This window comes from Teleopsis dalmanni, chromosome X, assembly GCF_002237135.1.
Source record: "Teleopsis dalmanni isolate 2A chromosome X, ASM223713v2, whole genome shotgun sequence".
NCBI lineage: Eukaryota > Metazoa > Arthropoda > Insecta > Diptera > Diopsidae > Teleopsis > Teleopsis dalmanni.
Genome location: NC_051848.1, coordinates 90,951,398 through 90,971,501, shown reverse-complemented (window position 1 = coordinate 90,971,501; position 20,104 = coordinate 90,951,398). Strand labels below are relative to the sequence as shown.

General features: G+C 33.8%; 2 protein-coding genes across 2 annotated transcripts; both read right to left on the bottom strand.

The window, feature by feature from the left end:
- Positions 1-4,495: 4,495 nt before the first annotated feature.
- LOC119687021 lies at positions 4,496-11,860 on the bottom strand. Its single transcript, XM_038101165.1, has 5 exons — positions 11,779-11,860; positions 10,600-10,738; positions 5,337-5,422; positions 5,122-5,275; positions 4,496-5,041 (listed from the first exon to the last, which is right to left on the bottom strand). Exons 1-5 carry the CDS (start codon positions 11,851-11,853, stop codon positions 4,557-4,559), a joined length of 939 nt encoding a protein of 312 aa, XP_037957093.1. The 5' UTR covers positions 11,854-11,860; the 3' UTR covers positions 4,496-4,556.
- A 3,982-nt stretch (positions 11,861-15,842) lies between these two features.
- LOC119661970 (cyclin-dependent kinase-like 1) lies at positions 15,843-19,189 on the bottom strand. The gene is made up of 7 exons (XM_038071497.1): positions 19,146-19,189; positions 18,672-18,858; positions 18,318-18,603; positions 17,975-18,225; positions 17,812-17,907; positions 16,204-16,461; positions 15,843-16,132 (listed from the first exon to the last, which is right to left on the bottom strand). The coding sequence occupies exons 1-7, from the start codon at positions 19,187-19,189 to the stop codon at positions 15,998-16,000; spliced, it is 1,257 nt and encodes a 418-aa protein (XP_037927425.1). The 3' UTR covers positions 15,843-15,997.
- Between the last annotated feature and the right edge of the window lie 915 nt (positions 19,190-20,104).

Here is a 20,104-nt window from a genome sequence, read left to right as displayed (position 1 = left end):
GACAGAGATGAAGAAATGCTTGCCGTCAGGCTTGTGCATATATTTGGTGCAATCCCGAAGAAGTTTCCGCTCAATCAGGTGGATTCTTTTCATTTTGGCGGAAGAGATGGCAGACCAAATGGAGAACGCGTAGGTGAGTAAGGGGCGAATAAGTTGCTTATAGCAAAGCAGCTTTACTTTGCAGCTCAGCTGGTTGTGTCTTCAGAGTGCGTTTTTGAATTAAATATGTCTAAAACGGACGTCAAGGATGGCATAATCAAAGTGGGAGAAAAAATTATGTTGCGGGGAAAAAACAATGCCGAGATATTTCAGCTTGGGAACTAGCTGGATGGGAGTCTGAGCTCGATGTCAGAGATATCAAAACCTCTGGTGCGATCACGCTGCTGATTTAGAAAGGCTATAGCAGAGATCTTGGTGGAGTTGAGATTAATTATCCACCTGGCCTAGTAGTCAAAAAGGGATCCAAGGTGGGCATTAATTTCATCGGAAATGCGGGTTTAGACGAGCGTATAAAGACTAGACAGTCCCGGCGAAGCATACTTGCTGCTATAGGGATGTCTGCTATAAACAAGTTCAAAAGGAAGGGACCAAGAATCGAGCCCTGAGGGACACCGGCGTCAATGGGGAAGTTAAGGGAAAAAGAGGAACCGACTTGGACTTGAAAAGTTCTATGAGAAAAAAAATTGTGAAAAGTTCTATGAGAAAAAAAAGAAGGACTTCATCTTGCTGGCTTTGAAAATTTCAAAGAGCTTGCTTAAGAATTAAGAAGGGAGATGGGTCGATAGCTGAAGGGTTCGCCACTCTTGGCAATGGGATAAGCTATAGCCTTCCTTCATGGCTGGAGAAAGCAACCAGTGTTGTACGCATTGTTGAAGAGCATGAAGAGCACTTTTGAAAGAAGAGAGGTGAGAAACGCTGCATGTGGTAGAAAGACACGCAGTCAGTGCCAGATGACTTTTTGAGCGCTTTGAGCCGAAGCATGTCAGAGAGGTTTGACGGGTGAGGAACCCTTAGGTGTCTTCAACATTAATGCAGTGGGCTGGAAAGTGCGAGGAGCAAGTGACAATGCATTCATTAAAAGCATTGAAAAGCCCATGGACTCCGGAGTTCTTAGTGGAAATAAAGTGGTGCTCGCGATATACGCCAATCGTAAGACAGTGATTATTTACAAAGATTACCAAAAACATTGGCCTTATCAAGGTCATTATACGCTGTGGTGTTGCAATAATAAAGGTCAGAGATGGACCTATTGGATTCACAGATTTGCCTGATTGTACTGAAGACGTCAGATCAGCACTGGGTGACCTGAAGTTTGGCACTAAAGGAATTGAACCTGACTTGGTTGACTCCCTGGGCAATTACGGTGTCCAGGTTCTTGAGAATAGACGATAAGTTCTGCGGCGAAGCGATTTCCTCAGTACAATGAGGTGGAGTGTGTAAACATCAGGTGGAACTTGATAAAATTTTCGAACACGCACCTTCGGAACACGCTCATCAATTGTGGAGGCGAAAAAGCTTTCAAGAGTATCGGTAGCAAAATCGATCTCCGTAGAAGTCATGTTTCTGTGTTCGGGGGTGCTCAGCTGATGTTTTAAAAGGTATTATTACTCTTACTTAATATAAATACAAACATAGATGTAACTATAAATATATATTAATACAAATATATTTACAGATATAAATACAATTAAAATATAAATGTGAATACAATTATAAATATAAATACAAATGAATAAAGTATTCGTGTTGCTGTAAAGCTAAACTTTCTTTGTATGGTGACAAAGAAGCTTTATTAAAATTTAGAGGGGTTTTGAATAGCAAAGAAAGAAATAAAGGACAAACACAAAAGTTTATTTTAATTTTATTGAAGTTTGGCTGACCTAACAACGCTGTTTCGAGTATTGCCAAGTACTCTTCATCAGTAGTCAAAACCCTTAAATTTTAATAAAGCTTCTTTTTAATGACATTATTAAATTTGGTTTTTACCCAACAGAGTGGAAAACATCCATGACTATTATGATTCATGAATCGGGTAAAGATCCCACGCTTGCCGCTTCATACAGTTCAACAAGCTTATTGCCATGTCTTTCTAAACTCTTTGAAAGAGCAGCACTTTTAAAGCTGAAACCTTTCCTTGACAATAGTAACCTAATACCCTCCCACCAGTTTCGTTTTAGGAAAAAACATGGAACAATTGAGCAAGTGAATCGTATAACGAATAAAATAAGACACGCATTTGAGCTCAGAGAATATTGTTCCGCGGTATTCCTCGATGTTAAACAACCATTTGACAAAGTATGGTATAATGGATTCCTATATAAGATACGCTGTTCATTACCTTCAAATGCCCACTCAGTTTTAGAATCGTATCTGCATAACAGAAGCTTTAAACTTAAATGTAAATCATATACTTCTAATAATTTCCCAATAGGAGCTGGCGTTCCACAAGGAAGTGTTCTTGGCCCTATATTGTATGTACTTTACACATCTGATATCCCAATAAGTATCTCAGTCGTCACCACAACGTTTGCAGATGATACGGAAATTATATGTCGAAACAAAAAAGTTGTGCTACCTTCAAACCAACTTCAATCTCACTTATTTCTGGTGTAGAAATAGTTGGTAAAATGGCGAATTAATATTAATAAACTAAAATATAAACACGTAATTTTTACTTTAAATTGGAGTACATTTCCAACAATTTCTCTTAATAGCATTCCCATACCTCAATCAGATAATATAACATACTTAGGTATTCACCTAAATAGGCGATTAATTTGGCACAAGCACATTGAAGCCAAAAAAATACAAAAGAAGCTCCAAGCCTCTAAGTTGCACTGGTTCATTAGTAACAGATAGTCCTTATGCCTAGAGTATAAAGTACTCCTATATAACAGCATCATAAAACCAATATGGACTTATGGTATCCAGCTATTCGGTAATGCTAATGCTTCATATATTGAAATTATCCAAAGAGCTCAGTGAAAAATACTGAGAACCATCACAGGAGTCACATGATATATTAGGAATGAAAATATCCACCGAGATCTACAAATTCCCTTACTTAAAGCCGAATTTGACAATACGCGAAAAAACTATAAAAAAAGGCTGACAGAACATGTTAACCCCTTAGCGAGGAAACTCGCACTTCAAACCACTACTTCCCGTTCCCGCCTTAAAAGAGCTGACCTTCCAAGCATAAATTAAATTTCAATAGATTCAAGAAAATACCCCTCTCTTATTTTTAGTAATCTCATAAAGTTGATTTGATTTCTTAATAATCCACCTCACACTCATTCCAATGAAATTCAACCCACCAATCTAAGTGAGGTCCGTAATATAAGGTTTTATGCAAATTTAAAAAGAATCAATATCTCACAACGAACACGTGGCTTAGCATGAAGACCTCGACTTCACTGTATGACTACTATTTATTATGTATTATTCCTCGCATTATGTATGTATCCTATGTGCACGAGAATCTTAATAATAATAAGTAATACAAGTTTAGTGTAGTATCTTTAATTGATACTACAAATACCACAGAAATCAGTTTCAACTACTATAGTTCTTATTGTTTGCGAGTCAACGATGCCGAAGCCGACATATTTACTGTCGCTCTTATCTATAGTTACAGTTGTACCTCGTGCCATTTCATTGTAAATGACCGAGTTTGATAGATTCACTTTGCTTGCAAACGATGGAACTTCAATGATAGTAAACGGTTGTCGAAGATAAGTATGAAGACCAAGATATCCTTTACTTTTTATTTTTTAGTATGTTATGAGGGTTAATGCTTTGTGTTTTTCTTACCCGAGTTTTTCCGAGTTTTTCAGTTTATATAGCACAGACGTATTTGTAGTCATATTTACCTAGTATTAGTATGATTGAACTACTTGTTTTAATCTTATTTTAGTAATAGGGGTATTATATATACAAAAACTCTCATCGAGTTTTGACTGATTCCTACGACTCGCTGCAGTTACTGATAAACCAAAAGTCGGTTATGCTTTGCTGGCTATACGGTCAGAATGTGATAACCAATTACAGAAAATGTAATTGAGATTCCTGGCAGGTTACCTTATAAGCGATTAAACATACGTTATTATCTATTTGAGATTAATTTGTTTGATATGATAGAGTTTTTTTTTGCCTGGCAGGAGACGTGATTTCTAATTATATTCCTTACCAGGAGCTCTCAATCGTGCCCGGTATTGACCTGCATTAAAAAGACTTAATAATTTCCCTTCAGTTATGGTCAGTTAGTAGCATAAAGCATCTACCGTGGTTGCAGTGGTCAGCTTCTATGGAAGTTTAGAACAATGTAGAATAAGATTTTACATACAATGTACTAATTTAGCGTTCAAATAATTTTAAGTATAAATTTAGTTTCAGTTTCTTTTGAACTATACGTGTTAGTATAACTACTCGTATTTGCGTTTTAGTGGTACTGACATAATAATTTCTTTGTTTTTATTTAAGCTTTATTTTTTAATATTCACAATTTTCTGTCGCTTGATTCTTTCTAATTTATTTTAGAATGCATATTGCATACCCTAAGAATCTGTGATGACACTACGTTTTGCGGGCTTCCCGCCCAATTCGTTCCATTGCCAGAAATTATAATTTACCGACGAATTGTAATCTTCTGCATAATTATTCTGTTGATATTCACTTGGGTGTTGATCTTGGCGCGAAACTTGATTGAGTTTTGCTCGTTGCAAGTTGCTAATAATTGGTAAACCTTCGTAATTGGCTCTCTTCTTGCTTATTGGTATAACCTTTATGATCTCCTGAGGAGATTTTGATTTTGTTTGCTTTTGCTTTAGTTCATCAATATCGTTGTAATTTGGTGTTACCAAGACACGAATATTTTCAATAGCGCCATACACATTTTGATAGCCTTCTACATTGTTACCAGATGGAAGTATGTATGGATGAATTGGATCATCGCCATAGAGCCTCCTATAACGTTCACTATTGACCAGACTAAAAATTTGAAAAAGTGCTACAGATGCTGCCCAATTATAAGCCAAAAACACTGCGAACAAAGCATGGGAAGATTATTTACACCTATTAATTCACCTAAAAATATATATTTTAGTGTACATATTCACTTACATATTATGAATCCACCTAAAAGTGTAAAAGCTATTAATACTCCCAGATTGATGACTTTTTTCAATATAATCATTAAAACAATATGCCAGGTCAAACAGTAAATCACACGTATGAGTTCCGATACTATAAAAGGGGCTAAAAACCATTTAAGTAGCTAAGTTCAAAATAAGAAATAATTGCAACTTTTTGGAATTAAATAGACTATAGGTTATTACCCTGAAGGATCCATAAATTGCTAGTCCACAAGTTGCCATGTGTGAAAAGAAATATATGCTAAATATGAGCACAAAATCATTTGGATCTGCAAAAATATATAATATGTTATATGTTAATAAATATAAATATAAACATTCGGTTAGGTTTTAAGCTTAATTAATGAAAACAAAGTATTCTGTTTTTTATTTTTAACGCAATATTAGGCCTTTTCGGTGGCTCGCAAGTATGGCAAAAAGCAGCAAGTTGCTGGCCTATACTGGCCACACATTTCGGTCAGTGTTATCAACGTTGACGCACAAGCGAATTGTTATGAATCTTCATTGGAAACTCCAACGAATATTGCAATTATATGTCAGAAAACATACGTATGTAAACAAAAATTCAAACAAAATTCAAAAATTTCATAAATTTGAAAATTGGAAAAAAAGAAAAAATTTCAGCGTTTTGATACTTCCAAGATTGTTACCATTCCTCTTAATTCTGTATTCGTTTTAATTTTCAATCTACATTAATTATTTATTTTTATACAAAATATAATTTACTTGGAGATTAACTGAAATTGAAGCAAGCAAGACAGCAGTGTTTGAATAGAACATACTCAGAAAAATTGTTGGTCCCGTGAAAGAAAACGGGATGTGTCGCATAAGATACAACCACGAGCTACAACGGCTAGCTAAAGGTGATATAATCAACAAATTTACGAAAAAGCAGCGATTAAGATGGATTGGACATGTGATAAGAATGCCGGTTATGAGAGCACAACTTAAGATTTATGAGAACGAAGTAGGAACCGGCGGAAGAAGAGGGCGACCAAGAAAAGGATGGGAAGACAGTGTGTTACAGGACTTAGAAATAATAAATATAAGAAATAGGAAAAGAAAACCAAAAAACAAAGAAGAATAGAAGACTGTTGTTAAACAGGCTTAGGTCCTACATGGACTGTATAGTCACGCATGATGACGATGATGATGATAATTTGTTCGATTTATGTGCACATATGCAAGAATTGCTATTGGTCAAAACATAACACATGACAGATTGTAATAGTGATGCCAATGTCTCGCTCAGCGAATATAAGCCAGCATGCATTTTTTGCCTATTATTGCATAACGGAGTGATTTTTTTACTCTAGATTTACTCTACTCAAATAACATTCACTTTTTAGTTTAATTGAAAATTGAATAATATTAGATATAATTTTAGTTATTGATTTCTCACTATGACGATAAAAACTTTATTTAATTGTCATTACCATATTCTCAACAGCTATTTTTGACTCAGCTCTTTTCAGCCGACTTAGCCTGCATTTTAAAAAACAAATTATTCAAGTTAACCAGTACGTATAACTAGTTAAAAATGGAGCTAATAACAATGACATAAAATCTTCCATAAAAAATCCCATCGGAAATTTATTAGTGTGACACAAAAATTGTAAGTATGAAATGCGTTACTTACAGATACTGGCTAACAGACAGGCAGCTATAATGGCACACGTATCCTACCAGGTAACATCCAAACTGGTATTGGAGTGCATTGACAAGCTGAACACACTCGGCTGGAACAATCAGGTGCATCTAACATGGATTCCGGTACAGGCTAGTATCCAAGGCAATGAAATGACAGACAAACTTACAAGAAGAGGCGAAGCGTCACGAATGATAAGCCAAGAAGCTTTCTGCGGTTTAAGCGAAGGAACTCTATCCATTCTTATGAATAGTGCAGATAAAAAGAACTCTATTGGGAAAGGTTACCAAAACTTTCACAATCTAAAATACTGTTAGGGACTTACAACCAGAAACGCTTTAAATATTGCATAGCACAATCAAAAAATAACCTAAGACTAATACGGGATTACTGACCGGTCACTATAGATTGAATATTCACCTATCGAAGTCAGGAATTTAATCCAACTCAGACTGCAGATACTGTAGAGAAGAGAGAGAATTCATACCATGTGCTTCGGGAGTGCCAGGCACTGATGCACAAGCGAAAGAAACACCTAGGAGGATATTTCATGAATCATAAGGATTCAAGACTAGGAAAGATAGGCTGTATTCTGTCTTTCACTACAGTAATTAGACTTGGAGAAACACTCTAACCCGTCTAAGGGGCACAATAGATCTTTTAGCTTGCAATCCTTTCTTCTTAATAATAACAATACTTACAGATAAAAAAAACTGACATCTGTGTTTATAAATGTCATACTTGATTTTGATGCATAACCACATAACACATTAAGGTAGAAAAAAGTTATATTATAGGTTAGTCTCTGATTACATCTCTTCAGTGATACTGAATGAAGCTTATTTACTATAAATGGTCGAAGAAAGTAATGCTTCTAGTGAGAAACAAAATATGCAGTTAAACAACGTCAAGGAATTTGAGATTGGAATTGTTGAAAAATCTGTGGTTGGGACTGTTAGTCAAGAAATGACCTCAAAATTAAAACTGAAATCCATCAATGAAAACTTGGTCGTTTAGAGGGCGATATACAAAAAAACTAACGCATTGAATCGGCAAAAGTGGAAATACCATCGCTTAGAGCATTTCTAGTTCCGAGTAACTAAATATGCGCTAAGAAAGCAGAAACTCAATTGCGTTCAATATATATTGGCAACATATATTTTGGTGCAATAGCAGAAGATATGAAGAGACACTTTTTAAATTGTGGTACTATATAAAAGGTAACAATATTGTGCAATAAAAAAATAAAATATAATAAAATTGATGGAATGGTTTTATTGATGGCGCTTATTTTTTGATAAAAGGAATAAAGTTTTGAGTCCTAGTCTGTTACGTGTCCAGCCTTTTGTATTGGATTCGAAAGATCATACTTTGTTTGATTGCCCTATATACCCCTAAGTACGAAGTCACCATCTTAGTTTCTTACTTTCAGTCTTCAGAGACAACATATGTATCATAGATACATATACATATATATTTTCCCACTATTCACAAATTTTCTTTATCGCTTATCTTTTAAATCTAGCTATAAGTAAACACCCAACCACCTTCCGTTACAACTTTAAGTTTATAAGCAGAAGTAAATACATGTTAAATTGTATTGGAAAATAATATTTTTTTCAATAAATTGAAAAGAATTACTACAAGACTCAAAAACTCTTGGTAGTCGCCTGTATCTAATACTATCTAATAAAATTAGCGGGTCTCAGCAATTGTTGAAGAAGATTTTACTTCTTATGTCAAGTCTATACTATGCCAATAATATAAGCGAAGAACGGGATAACACTGTTCTTTTGATTTTCTATCTGGTTCGTTGCAGTAGTATTGTGTATGACCAATTCCAAACCATTTATAGAATCTTTGTGGATTTCTCGAAGTCTCATTTTTGCTATAGTGAAACCAATCTTAATTTTTCCAATTATTAACAGTTCACGTTTACTGAAGTTAGGGTGACATATGCTTGAACCTGTTTCATTTGATATAGTAATGTGTTGATTTCGTCGCGGGAACTTAATAGTTTCCTTACTGTTTCTGTAACTTCTTTTTTGTCAGTTTGACAGATTCCTTTAAGACGCCCTCGATTTCTTCGAACAGTTCAGGCTTCACTTTTCCTCCTTTGATAATTTGACTAAAAGTGATCCTGTCTTTGTTTTTCTTATTCTGTGAACTTTTACGTGAGCATAAAACTGGATATTGGTACGTAGATGCTTTAGTACTTCAACACATGAGTTTTCTTCTGTTGGCTGGTTATAACAGTATCAAGCTTTGGCTTAGGCACTCTTGTTTTCATTTTTGGCCTTTGGTCATCATTTTTCCCCTTTGTGGATCTTCTATTATATGTGATTTCTCGTTTGATTTCTTGTTTAGTACTTTTTTCGTTCTTACGACTTTCTACTTTTCTGTTGGATTTTCGCAGAGTGTTTTCGTATGGGTTTGTTTCACAGGGTTTGTCGCCGCTCGCTTCTGTCTTTGCGCGTTAGGTGTTTCAATCACTCTGCTTTTGGTAAACGCGCACTACCTGTCATTTCTTTTTTAGCTTTTAGCAGTTCGGCGATAATATAATATGATGTTGAGCTCTTTTTCTAGCTCTGTCACACACTCTGTTACGTCCATCGCGATATTTTTTGTCTTAGGATGATTAGTTTGATCTTACTGAGTACAGTTACACATTTCTCTGTCGTGTCATTCCTCATCTTTTGTATGAACTCATTTCTGGGTGAGGTTGGTACATTCTTAATTAAATTTCCTACCTCAGGTATGCTAATGTTCTTCGCGGACTTTTTGCGGTTGTCCAGCGTGGACGCCGCTTATGTTGCCAATTTTTGCGTTTGATTAGTTTGCTTTGCTTGATCGGTATTAATGTTTATTTGGATCCAAACTCTTTGGCACTATCGATGTTCGATTATACAGTCGCTTATAACGAATCCCACTGTTATTTATGCAAATCAGGGTGGCCATGCGAGGGTTGACATAATTTCTTGCGAAATATTGTGTTCAGAGCCAGGATCTGGAGTAGATTAGGAGTACTCTCAACTGAGCCTGTACCACCAACTTAACGGTGACGAGACATCGAACGTGCTTGGAGATTTGGCAAGTTTTAGTAGGACGGAAAAAGACGTAGCGTCAGTCTGAAAGCCGTTTCTATGAAATGTCACTCCCATATATTCAGGCAACAGAATACCACATCCGCCAGCCTGAAAAAATCATCTAGTGCATAATATTACTTCCAGTATGCCATAATCAGAATCTTACTGTGCTCGATTCCGATCGGTGTATAAAACCGGTATTTATAATTGTTTTGCAGTGCCTGTATTTATGTAACTTAAGTTTGGCACGCATATTTCCTTTTTCGTGCCTGCAATGGTGGTTTCGTTGGCATCCATCGTTGGTGCAACTACCTTCTGTTGGGATAGTGCTCACGATTGAATTCCTCGATGGTGCACAGCTATTTAAACACTCTCTGTGCTCTTGGATGTCTCTCGTTGCTATTCTGGGATGGTGGTCGCTTACTTAGAGCCGGCATCTACTCGGCTTAGCTCAGAAGCTTTTCAGGGTTTTTGCAACTTTTTAAGCCACACCTTCCGACGCCTGGCTGGTTTTTAATCGCTTCTTACGACGGGCATGCCTTACCGCGGGAATAACTTATCTCCTTATCCAGCTGGTTATTAGTTTAGATATATATAAATTTTAGACATATACGTTACATGTGTAGTAACTTCGTTATAAAGTTATTATATGATCAGAGGTTTAACGCTTATTCGGTATTAGTACTTTTTTTGAATTTAAAACCATACTTACGGTTTTCAATCCAGTTTATGATCTTGCCAACAAGAAAAGAGTTCTGATAATGATCATCGCTTTTAAAAAGATTTACAACAGGATCCATAATCTCGATACCAAGTACCATTAATAGAACGGTTGGAACAAGCATTTGAAACTGAAAAAGTATGAGTTTAAATAATATTAATTAAAATTTTATTAGGAATTAGCATAAATTCCTGCAAGAGAAGAATATATAAGAACAAAAAGGAATTAAAATATTTTCTTGTCTGCTCTTAGCTCATATGTATGCTCAGATGTCATTGGCCAGTAGGTTTTCAAGCATTTTCTTTAATCAGAACAAAAAACTACAAAGAAGAAAAGGAAACAATTGGATATGACCAGACCTAACAATTTTAAGTCTTTCCACTGGGAAAATTTATAAACAACTTAACCTGGGGAGTATTCCAAATGTAGATCTTCCAAAAATAATCGCGTTTTTCAACCAAACAGGTTGGTCTTAAAAACAATGTTGCCAATCAACCAAAGGAAATCCTGTCATCAATAAAACTAAATTATTAGGTTCTATCTCCCCCTGGTATTACTATGTAGTGCAATGATATTAATTGAATATTGATTCTGAGAAAATATAATAAGTAATACGTTTTTCAATGTAGTACTATCCTGAGTGTTCCTACTTTGGAGAAATGCAGGTGTGACTGATCTGCCGAGTAATAACCGCACATGTGAAGATTAGCTGGTTAGAGATTAATTTACGTGCAGTGCAAGAAATGTAAATTAAATGTATATTTATGTGAACAAGGTTCAAATATAACTCAAGCTGTCTGTAGATACTTCCGGAGTATTGATTTCACAAAGTCGTTCATATATTATAAGCTTTTGATGTAATTAAAATTCAATAGATGTTTCATATCCATCATAACACATTAGGTTTCATAAATCATACAATCAAAGTCGAAACATGAGTATTTCTTCACATAGAGAGCTTTAACTCTGGTTTGCTAAGTATGAAAAGTCTGAAAAAAGTGTAAAAATTAAGTATATTTGAGGTATAAACTGCCTGAATATACATCAGTTGTTTAATAAACAATCGAAGAATTGAAGGGACCTTTGTAGAACGTTCATTTTACAGCAATAGTAATATTATTTTTATTCTACAATAATTACATGTATATATTATTGTATTTAAAAACTTACGAAAGTGAAAATTGCCACCACAATAACTCCTAAACGTACTGAACAGTAGAAAAAATAGGTTTCCATCCACAACATTTTTAAAAAGTTTTTAAAATATTTTTTTTTGTAAAATTCAAATAAAACTTTTAACTTCACGCATTGCTGCTGTTTTCTTCCTAGCGTCCTTTCAATGTCCTGTTGATTTTCTAATGAAACCGAAAGTTCATATACAAAACTCGTACCAGCAACCGAACTGAATAAGTGAATATAATGACAATAATACCCGGTAGATAATCAGATTAAAATCTTCGAACACAAAAACTCCATTTAAATTTCAATAAGCCAAATAAACGGACAAATTGCATATATTGTATTTGTGTCCATACAATGAAATTTATATACGCAAGGATATACGTGGGACTATCTACAAATGTTTAATTAACGGTAATTACATTTGGTTATGAAATACTAAAAGCTTGTCATACCAAATAAGGACACATTTCACGTAAACATATTCATATACATATATACATGTTAACATATTCCTAAATATTCATATATATTCATATATATATTCATATATACATATATTGAGTATGCGTGTATATTATTATATTGAAAACGAAGCAACTGGATAAAACCCTTGTTGATATGAAATTGTCATACGTAATGATTAGAAAGTCAAATATGTTAGAGTGGATGTTACATATAAGGACCTGTATATTCTAAGGACCAAGCGTTTCTTGACTATAAAAAAAGGTTTAAGACCACCAATGTAATTTAAACTTACTTTAAAAAATCTTGGTGATAATAATAAACGAGCAAAATAATAAAAATATTTCAACAAAGTTGGAATTGAGACATAGAAAAGAATGTGAGAAATCGAAAGAGAGACAGAGAGAAAGAAAGAGATTGAGAAACTACAAATGAGTAGGGTCAAAATATAGATTTAAATTTACACCGATTTAAAAATAGTTTTTAGAGACATTTATTTTTCACAATGCAACATATCGATATAGTACTCTAGATATCGAGGTTTAAACTTTGAAATTTTGGTCAACCAGTCTTCATGTTGTTACTTTTGTTCCTCATGTTGGTAAAGGTCTCGACGCAGATCAAAAATTAAACAAGCATGGCAGCGTCACAAGTCAATATAAAAGAGATAAAAGAGAAATAAATCTCTCCGAATAGTGGGTGTTTTAGTCTGTATACTACATATCAATAAGTTAGGGAATCATGTATCTATTCCGACAATGGTGAAAGGTCACCACAAAAAAAAATGTTACTTGTCGTTCCAGTAATCAATATAAAAATAATTGACGCTAGGTGGCATTTGTAGTTTTTGTTAGAGTAGTCAATGTAAAAGGATTAAAAATTCAAACCACAATATCTTGAGAAATAGGCCACATACCATGGTACCATGGTACATTAGGACGAGTGACATCCTCAGGGGTCTTAAGATTGTACCGATCAAAAAATACATAAAGGATAAAACCCAAAAATTATTTACGAAAACTGACAGATTTACCAACACCGCGTTATCGAACCTCAGAATAGTTACAGGCTCCTCGGGGAGGTGTGCAGAACTGAGGTCAACTATACACTAAAAAGATCAACAAGCACTGCAATGAAGATTGAAGACAGGCAAAGGGGTTGTTTAAAAAGTAATAAAATTCGAACTGTTATTCATTCTCAGTTCCTCAGAACTCAACACATATTTTGTGTAAAAATTTTTGGATAAATGAAACACAGAAAGGTCAATACCAAATAAAAAAATTTGCCGACTTTAAAGTAAGATCCTTCGATTGCAATACTACTGTACTAGCTTTTGATCCGACCGAATCCAAATTCTAATTTCAGAGAATTTATTAAATCTTATTGAAATTTTCATTATGGTTCGAAATGAGTTCCTGTGAGTTAAATGTATATTAAGCATATTCATGTTGAGGTTAAAACTGCTGCAATAAAAATCAAATTGTAATGTCAAAATTAAGTTCATTGTTATATTGATGTATTATACTATGTTCAGACACACCCCAATTTCGCAAAAATCTTAATTTCATCTTCGTTTCAGTGAAATTAACTTGTTTTTTCCATACAAAATTCAGTTTTAAGGTTAGAACGAAATGAAGGAAAATTGCCTTAATTTCGTTGAAACGAAGGCTAAAATTAAGGGACATTTCAAATGCAACTATGCGTAAGATAAATTTAAATCAAGTTGTAATAATAAAAAAATGAAATTTTTTTAAATAAAAGTAAGTGACAGTTGACTTTAATAAAACCGGAAAAATATATTGAAAATAGTGCAAATTTTTAAATTTGAATTTAGTGAAAAACTATAATTGTTATTAATTGTAGATAGAAATTCATGTAATCGTTAACAGTCCAATTGTAAACAAAAAACATATGATTTTCTTAATTTGGGGCAGTATGAACACTTTCGGAATTAACAAAATTAAGGAAATTTGGCTGTTTGAACATAACATTAATTATTTATAGATATACCATTTAGAAACTAAGTACAGCTCATATATTATTATTATTATTATTATTATTATTATTATTATCATGGCATATTTGTAATTTACATAGAGTGCATATTTGTTTGAATTTTTACAATGAAGAAATTATGAGACTAAGGTCTCTCGAAATCTCTTAGGGATCGATTTGCAATTAAATCGCTTAAGAAACACGGTTTGCCAACAGTATTCTGACTAAATTTTTTATATTGATTTGGATAGGATGGTAAAAAACTTGCTCGGGTTTTGATTTGTAAGAGCATGAGAGTATGAGAAATGCAATGCATCGAAAGCATCGGGATATTGTGAGACTTGAACCTACTGAAATCATCTCTAGGAAATTCAATGTTATTGCTAGATAATATTTACTGATTGGCAATAAATTTTTTGTAAGGGGTTATTGTAACCACGCTTGTAGAGCAGGATCATATGATTATAGGAGAAATGCAAATAATATCATTCATATAAGGGGTCAAGCATTAAAGGAGTAAAAAGGTTTTTACATTTTTACTCAGATTATTAAGTAGGTTGGTGGAAATTGCGCTGGGGGATGAAAAACCGAGAATAGTATTGTAGAAAAATAACAAACTGTAATATTTAATATACAGATATGCTGCATTAAACGGAATTATTTAACGAATTTTAAAAATATTACTAAGCAAACAATACTAATTTCTGGTGGCCACGATTGACTTGAGAAATTTTACTTGAAGATGCAATTATAGCTTTGTCCTAGTCTTGCTTTGAATTTTTCTCTCCTAATTTCTTTAATGCCAGCGAAAGTCATATTTACATTTGTGACTAATATAGTATCTTAATTATCCGCATTTATAGTTAACAGTAACCACAGTGTCAGTTTATATGCATTTGCTCTTTGCATTTCAAGCTCGTATAGTTTCCAGAGAATAATTAATAGTCTAAGCCTAGCAAGGTTATGTTATAGTTAAGTTCAGTAAAGACAGTCAGTGGTGTGATAACAAAATACATTCTAAGGCCGGTTTCAGCTTTCTTAATGAAATGAATACATTTATATATACAAATACATTTTTCAAAAAATACAACCAAATTAAATGAGCAAACTATTTTATTGTAAATGACCCGGTCCACTCGCTGAACTTAACTCGATGTTCATAATACCGGACAACGACATTTTTAAATATATTTTTATCAAAAGTTTAACTAATTTTCGTCCGAGTTCTGCACTTATATACACACATATCAGTATATTGTTTTTTAATTAAAATGGGTACATTTTCTCATTATGGTATATTCAATATTATGTCCAAAAAACTGATTTTTATTTGTGCTATGAATGGGAATAGATCTGCAGGAGTTTCTGACTTGACGGGAAAGTCCTTTTGTCTTTGGACTCAATTTTTCTATTAAAAAATATTATTTCTTATAAAAAGTGTTTTAATGTTAATACAAGTTTATTATAAAGCCTTTCATGAATCGCTAAAATGTAGTAAAATATTTTCATATAAAACATTTATTTATCAACTCGTACATTGAAATAATTATAAATAACAACAAATTATTAAGGCTTATAAAAATTTAAACTTTTTTACAAAAAAATATAAATGAAAATTATAATAATGTGGCCAATTTGACTTGGCAAGAAGTTTTAATTACAAATTTTTATTTGCTCTCCCTACAGAAGTAACTAATTCGTCCCCGGAGGTCCATTCCAACCACTACCGTGTATCACTTTTCAAGGCAATTTAAATCGTTGGTAAGTGATGCTCGGTGCGATGAAGAAGTGTTGAGTTTTTGTTAATTGGTTGCAATTTCACATAATCCTGATGATGATGATGATGCTGTGTGCTGGGTAGCAGTGGAAGTGAAGTATTTGAAGTCTGTCATAGAATCGGTTAAATAAATTAAAATCATTAATTGGGAATGAAGGCGAGGGATTGTTGATTGTTACCTTTGATTTGTCACGCGCTGCTGTTGGTTGTAATAGAGATTGTTGTTGCTGCTGCTGCTGTTGTTGTTGTTGTAGATGTTGCTGCTGTAGCAATAGCTGTTGTTGCTGTTGTAGTAAGTGTTGCTGTCTTGTTGTAGCTGCATCCAATGAGTTTAGATGCTCCAATTCACGCTGTTTGGCAATATAATCATCGAAATAGGAGTGCTTAATGAGTTTTTCACACGACCATCGCTTGGCGGGATCTTTGTCCAGACACTTCTGTTAAATCAAATAAAAAGAAGTCAAAATAGAATGCATAACAGAAAATTGAGATGTGTAAAGTATTACGTAATTTAAGTGTTAAAGAGAATATGACAGAATATAAATTACATTGCAGTAAGATTTCTGAAATAGTGAATGGAACCTTAATTGCTAATAGTGCAGATGATATATAATTAAATTATATTAAATAATAAGTAATATTTTTTAATAAAGGAAATAATTTAAATTAGAAAATTAAAAAAATCCTGATTGGTAATAAAAATATAATTACAATAATTAAAGTTTTTAACAATTAAAACTCTGAGTTAAAGGGGATGAGTTAGGTTAGGTTGAAATGGCAGCTTTGTGCAACAAAGCTTACTTAAGTAAAAATAATTTTGCGTTCTGATACACGAATAAGACATTGTGCACCAAACTTAAAGAAACTTCACAGAAGTAAACTCCCAAACATCTAGTGCATAAGCGGTATCCCTTTGAGAAGGAGCAACTGCTTGATTAAAGTAGACAGAAGCCAACCTACCATGTCAACAAACTTAGTTATGTCTCTAATTTTAAAGTATTACTGCAGTGTAAGGTCAATTAGGAGAGGAACCTGAAGATTTTGAATCTACTCCAAGCCAAAAATGGACACTAACACATGAAGTAAAGTTAAGTTTTTTCTTCCACACTTCCACCATTTCCTCAAGCTCAAGTCTCATTGCATGCTTCCTTAATAGTGACCTGCCGACACCGATATTGTAAGGCTTACGCCTCAATAGAAGCCGCTTATTGATTCAAATTTTGTCCAATTTGGACTTGAACCATCCTAAGATCCGATAAAAATTTTATCTATGTAGGGTTGAAAGTGAAGCGACACAAAATATTTGTAAAAATATGACGTATTGCAAGCAAACAATTGCTATAAATCTTTATGAAAAAGTCAAATTGTTTAAGCTCTTAATCGAAAGCGAAAAAAAAATAAATATTTTTTATTTATGAATATCTATCTCAGCGATTTTAAATTATTCTTATTACCATGAGAAGGAACACATAGCTCAATTTGGAATATAACACAATTACTAAAACAGACATGAATACATTTAAGATCTTTATATCTCAATAGAAAATACTCATGTTTATTTCTTTTTTGTCATGTAATGAAGACGGGAACACATTTCAGACAAACGAAAACTAAGTGTGAAGAATAAGATACCACCATCAAATTAATAGCCTAAGTTATGTGACATGACAGTACTGTGAGAAGTTCTGTTTTGTTTCTTCAAAGCAATTCAAACTGTTCTTCTGCTGGCATATAGCACACTCCTTCAGTGTAATGGCATATTTATATATTTTAGAAAATCAACAAACCTTCAAAAAATCGATTGTAAGTGGATTTTGCAATGACTTAGCGGGCATTTTATCTTCCAGTGGTTCCAGTGTAGGTGGTACAGGTAATGTTATTCCCTGAAAAATCATCATGTTAAGATATGATGAAATGGAAAAAAATATCATTTTATTTCTCTTTTCATACCTTAAAGTACTCATTTTGACCAAAAATTTGTATGTGTCTGGCCAATAAGTCACCAAGTGTTTTCCGTATCAAATACAACTGATCTACATCACTCCGCCCAGGCCAAAGGGCTTCTCCTCGCACTAGCTCTGCAAATAAGCAACCAATGGCCCAAACGTCGACCGGTGTACCATACTGCGTATCACCTACAAGTAGTTCCGGTGCGCGATACCAACGTGTCGCCACATAATCAGTATAGTTTTCTCCTGGACCTATAAGAAATAAATGAAAACTTTATGGACATGTACTATGGCATAAATATGATAAAACCAAATGAACGAATTTCTAAGAGCGTTGCACATACTTAACATTCTTGCAAAACCGAAATCGCACAGTTTCACTTGGCCTTGTGCTGTCAGCAGTATGTTCTCTGGTTTGATGTCACGATGTAGACAGCCCTGCTTGTGACAGTAGGCCACGCCCAACAGTGTTTGATAGCAGATTTGCTTGGTAAGCGGCTCCGGACAACCCTGCGGATGTCGCTCCAATTCATGCAATACTGTCAGTTCACAAAATTCAAATACCAAGTGCAGACGTCGTTTGCGACGAAACACTTCTAACAGTGACACCAGATTCGGATGTTTTAGATTCTGCATATAAGCAAAACTTTATGTCTTAAATTTCATTTCCATTTAATTTGATTTATTTTTGTAATCACCTTTAACAATCTGATTTCACGTAACGCTATCTTTCTGATCGCCGGATCGTCTTCTGACTCCACAAAGCGCTTCACTGCAACCAAATCCCCCGTTTCACGATCACGACACTTATACACCACTCCATAGGAACCTTCGCCCAAGCGACTTAATTTCTCATATCTATCCATTTTGCTGCTACCTTGAGGTCTATGCGGGGAATATGTATACAAAGGAGAAAAGGAGAGAAGAAAGAGCGAGAGAATAAAATAGAGAAAAATAGTTATGAACATTTTTGGTGTGAAATTTTTTTTGAAGGTGTGGCTTGTGAATTGCGTTGGGTTATCTACTGAACATTATTGGTGGCGAGAAAAGTTAAGTTATTGCTTAAGCTACTTTGACGCTAACTACAAGTTGCACAAACGTTCATTTAATGTTGTTTTGTTTTTTTTTAATTTCTTAAGTATCAATTTTTTTATTTATTTTGTTGTTGTTACCTTAGACTTGAACTTTGACCGCGCATTAAATTGGCGCGACGCATTTGTTTGCTTTGGTACATATGCTAAATTTTTATTAGGCACTCTCAAGACCGGCACTGAGTTCTCGAAATTTTGATATTCTACCCAAGAAAACGGTAATGATGAAGTCATGAAATTGAAATGAGCTATGTACATGCAGCTGAGTTCTTTCTTTTTCGACTTATGACAAAGGCAGAAAATTTTTGTAAATAAAATGAAGAACATGATTAGTTGAAATGTAAGAGAATTTTATGAAAACAACAAAAAATATTATTTACTTATTTATAATAAAAATTAAAAATTTAAATAAAATATATGTGAAATTTAGAAATTATTATAGAAATAAAATATTTTTTTTAAAGTGTATAAAGTACGTATCAACGCCGAAAAGTAATTAGTAGTAGTAGAATGTAGAGTCTAAATTTATAATTGCTAACATGAATTTATAAATTTATAGACTTTGAAAAGTAAGATCCTACTGGGAGTCTTAAACTTTGCTTTTTGGCATTCGCTCATCATACTACACAACGAAAACTGTACCAACTTCCGTTCTAAGTTCAGTGAAGAGTGACTGTTTGGACCAATATGACATATTCGAGTTTTTGTACTACGTAGAGCATAACGCAGATCAATGGTTGCGGCTACAAAACTGTAGGAAGTTTATCGGCAATGATTTTACACATTACACGAACAGTGATGGCAGATTCCATTCACCAGTCTATCCAAAATCAATTAAAAAATCTTATAGAGCTACTATATACACCCTAATGGTTTTCCATAATACGCTGGTTTTAGCGGCTGCAACAATGATTTTGTGGTTTTCAAATTTATGTTCAACACAGCATAAGAGTTCAGATATTATACATCATATGATAAGTTTAATTTACTTTATCTAAAAAACTCTTTCATATTCACAAGCTCAACATTACTATTGATAG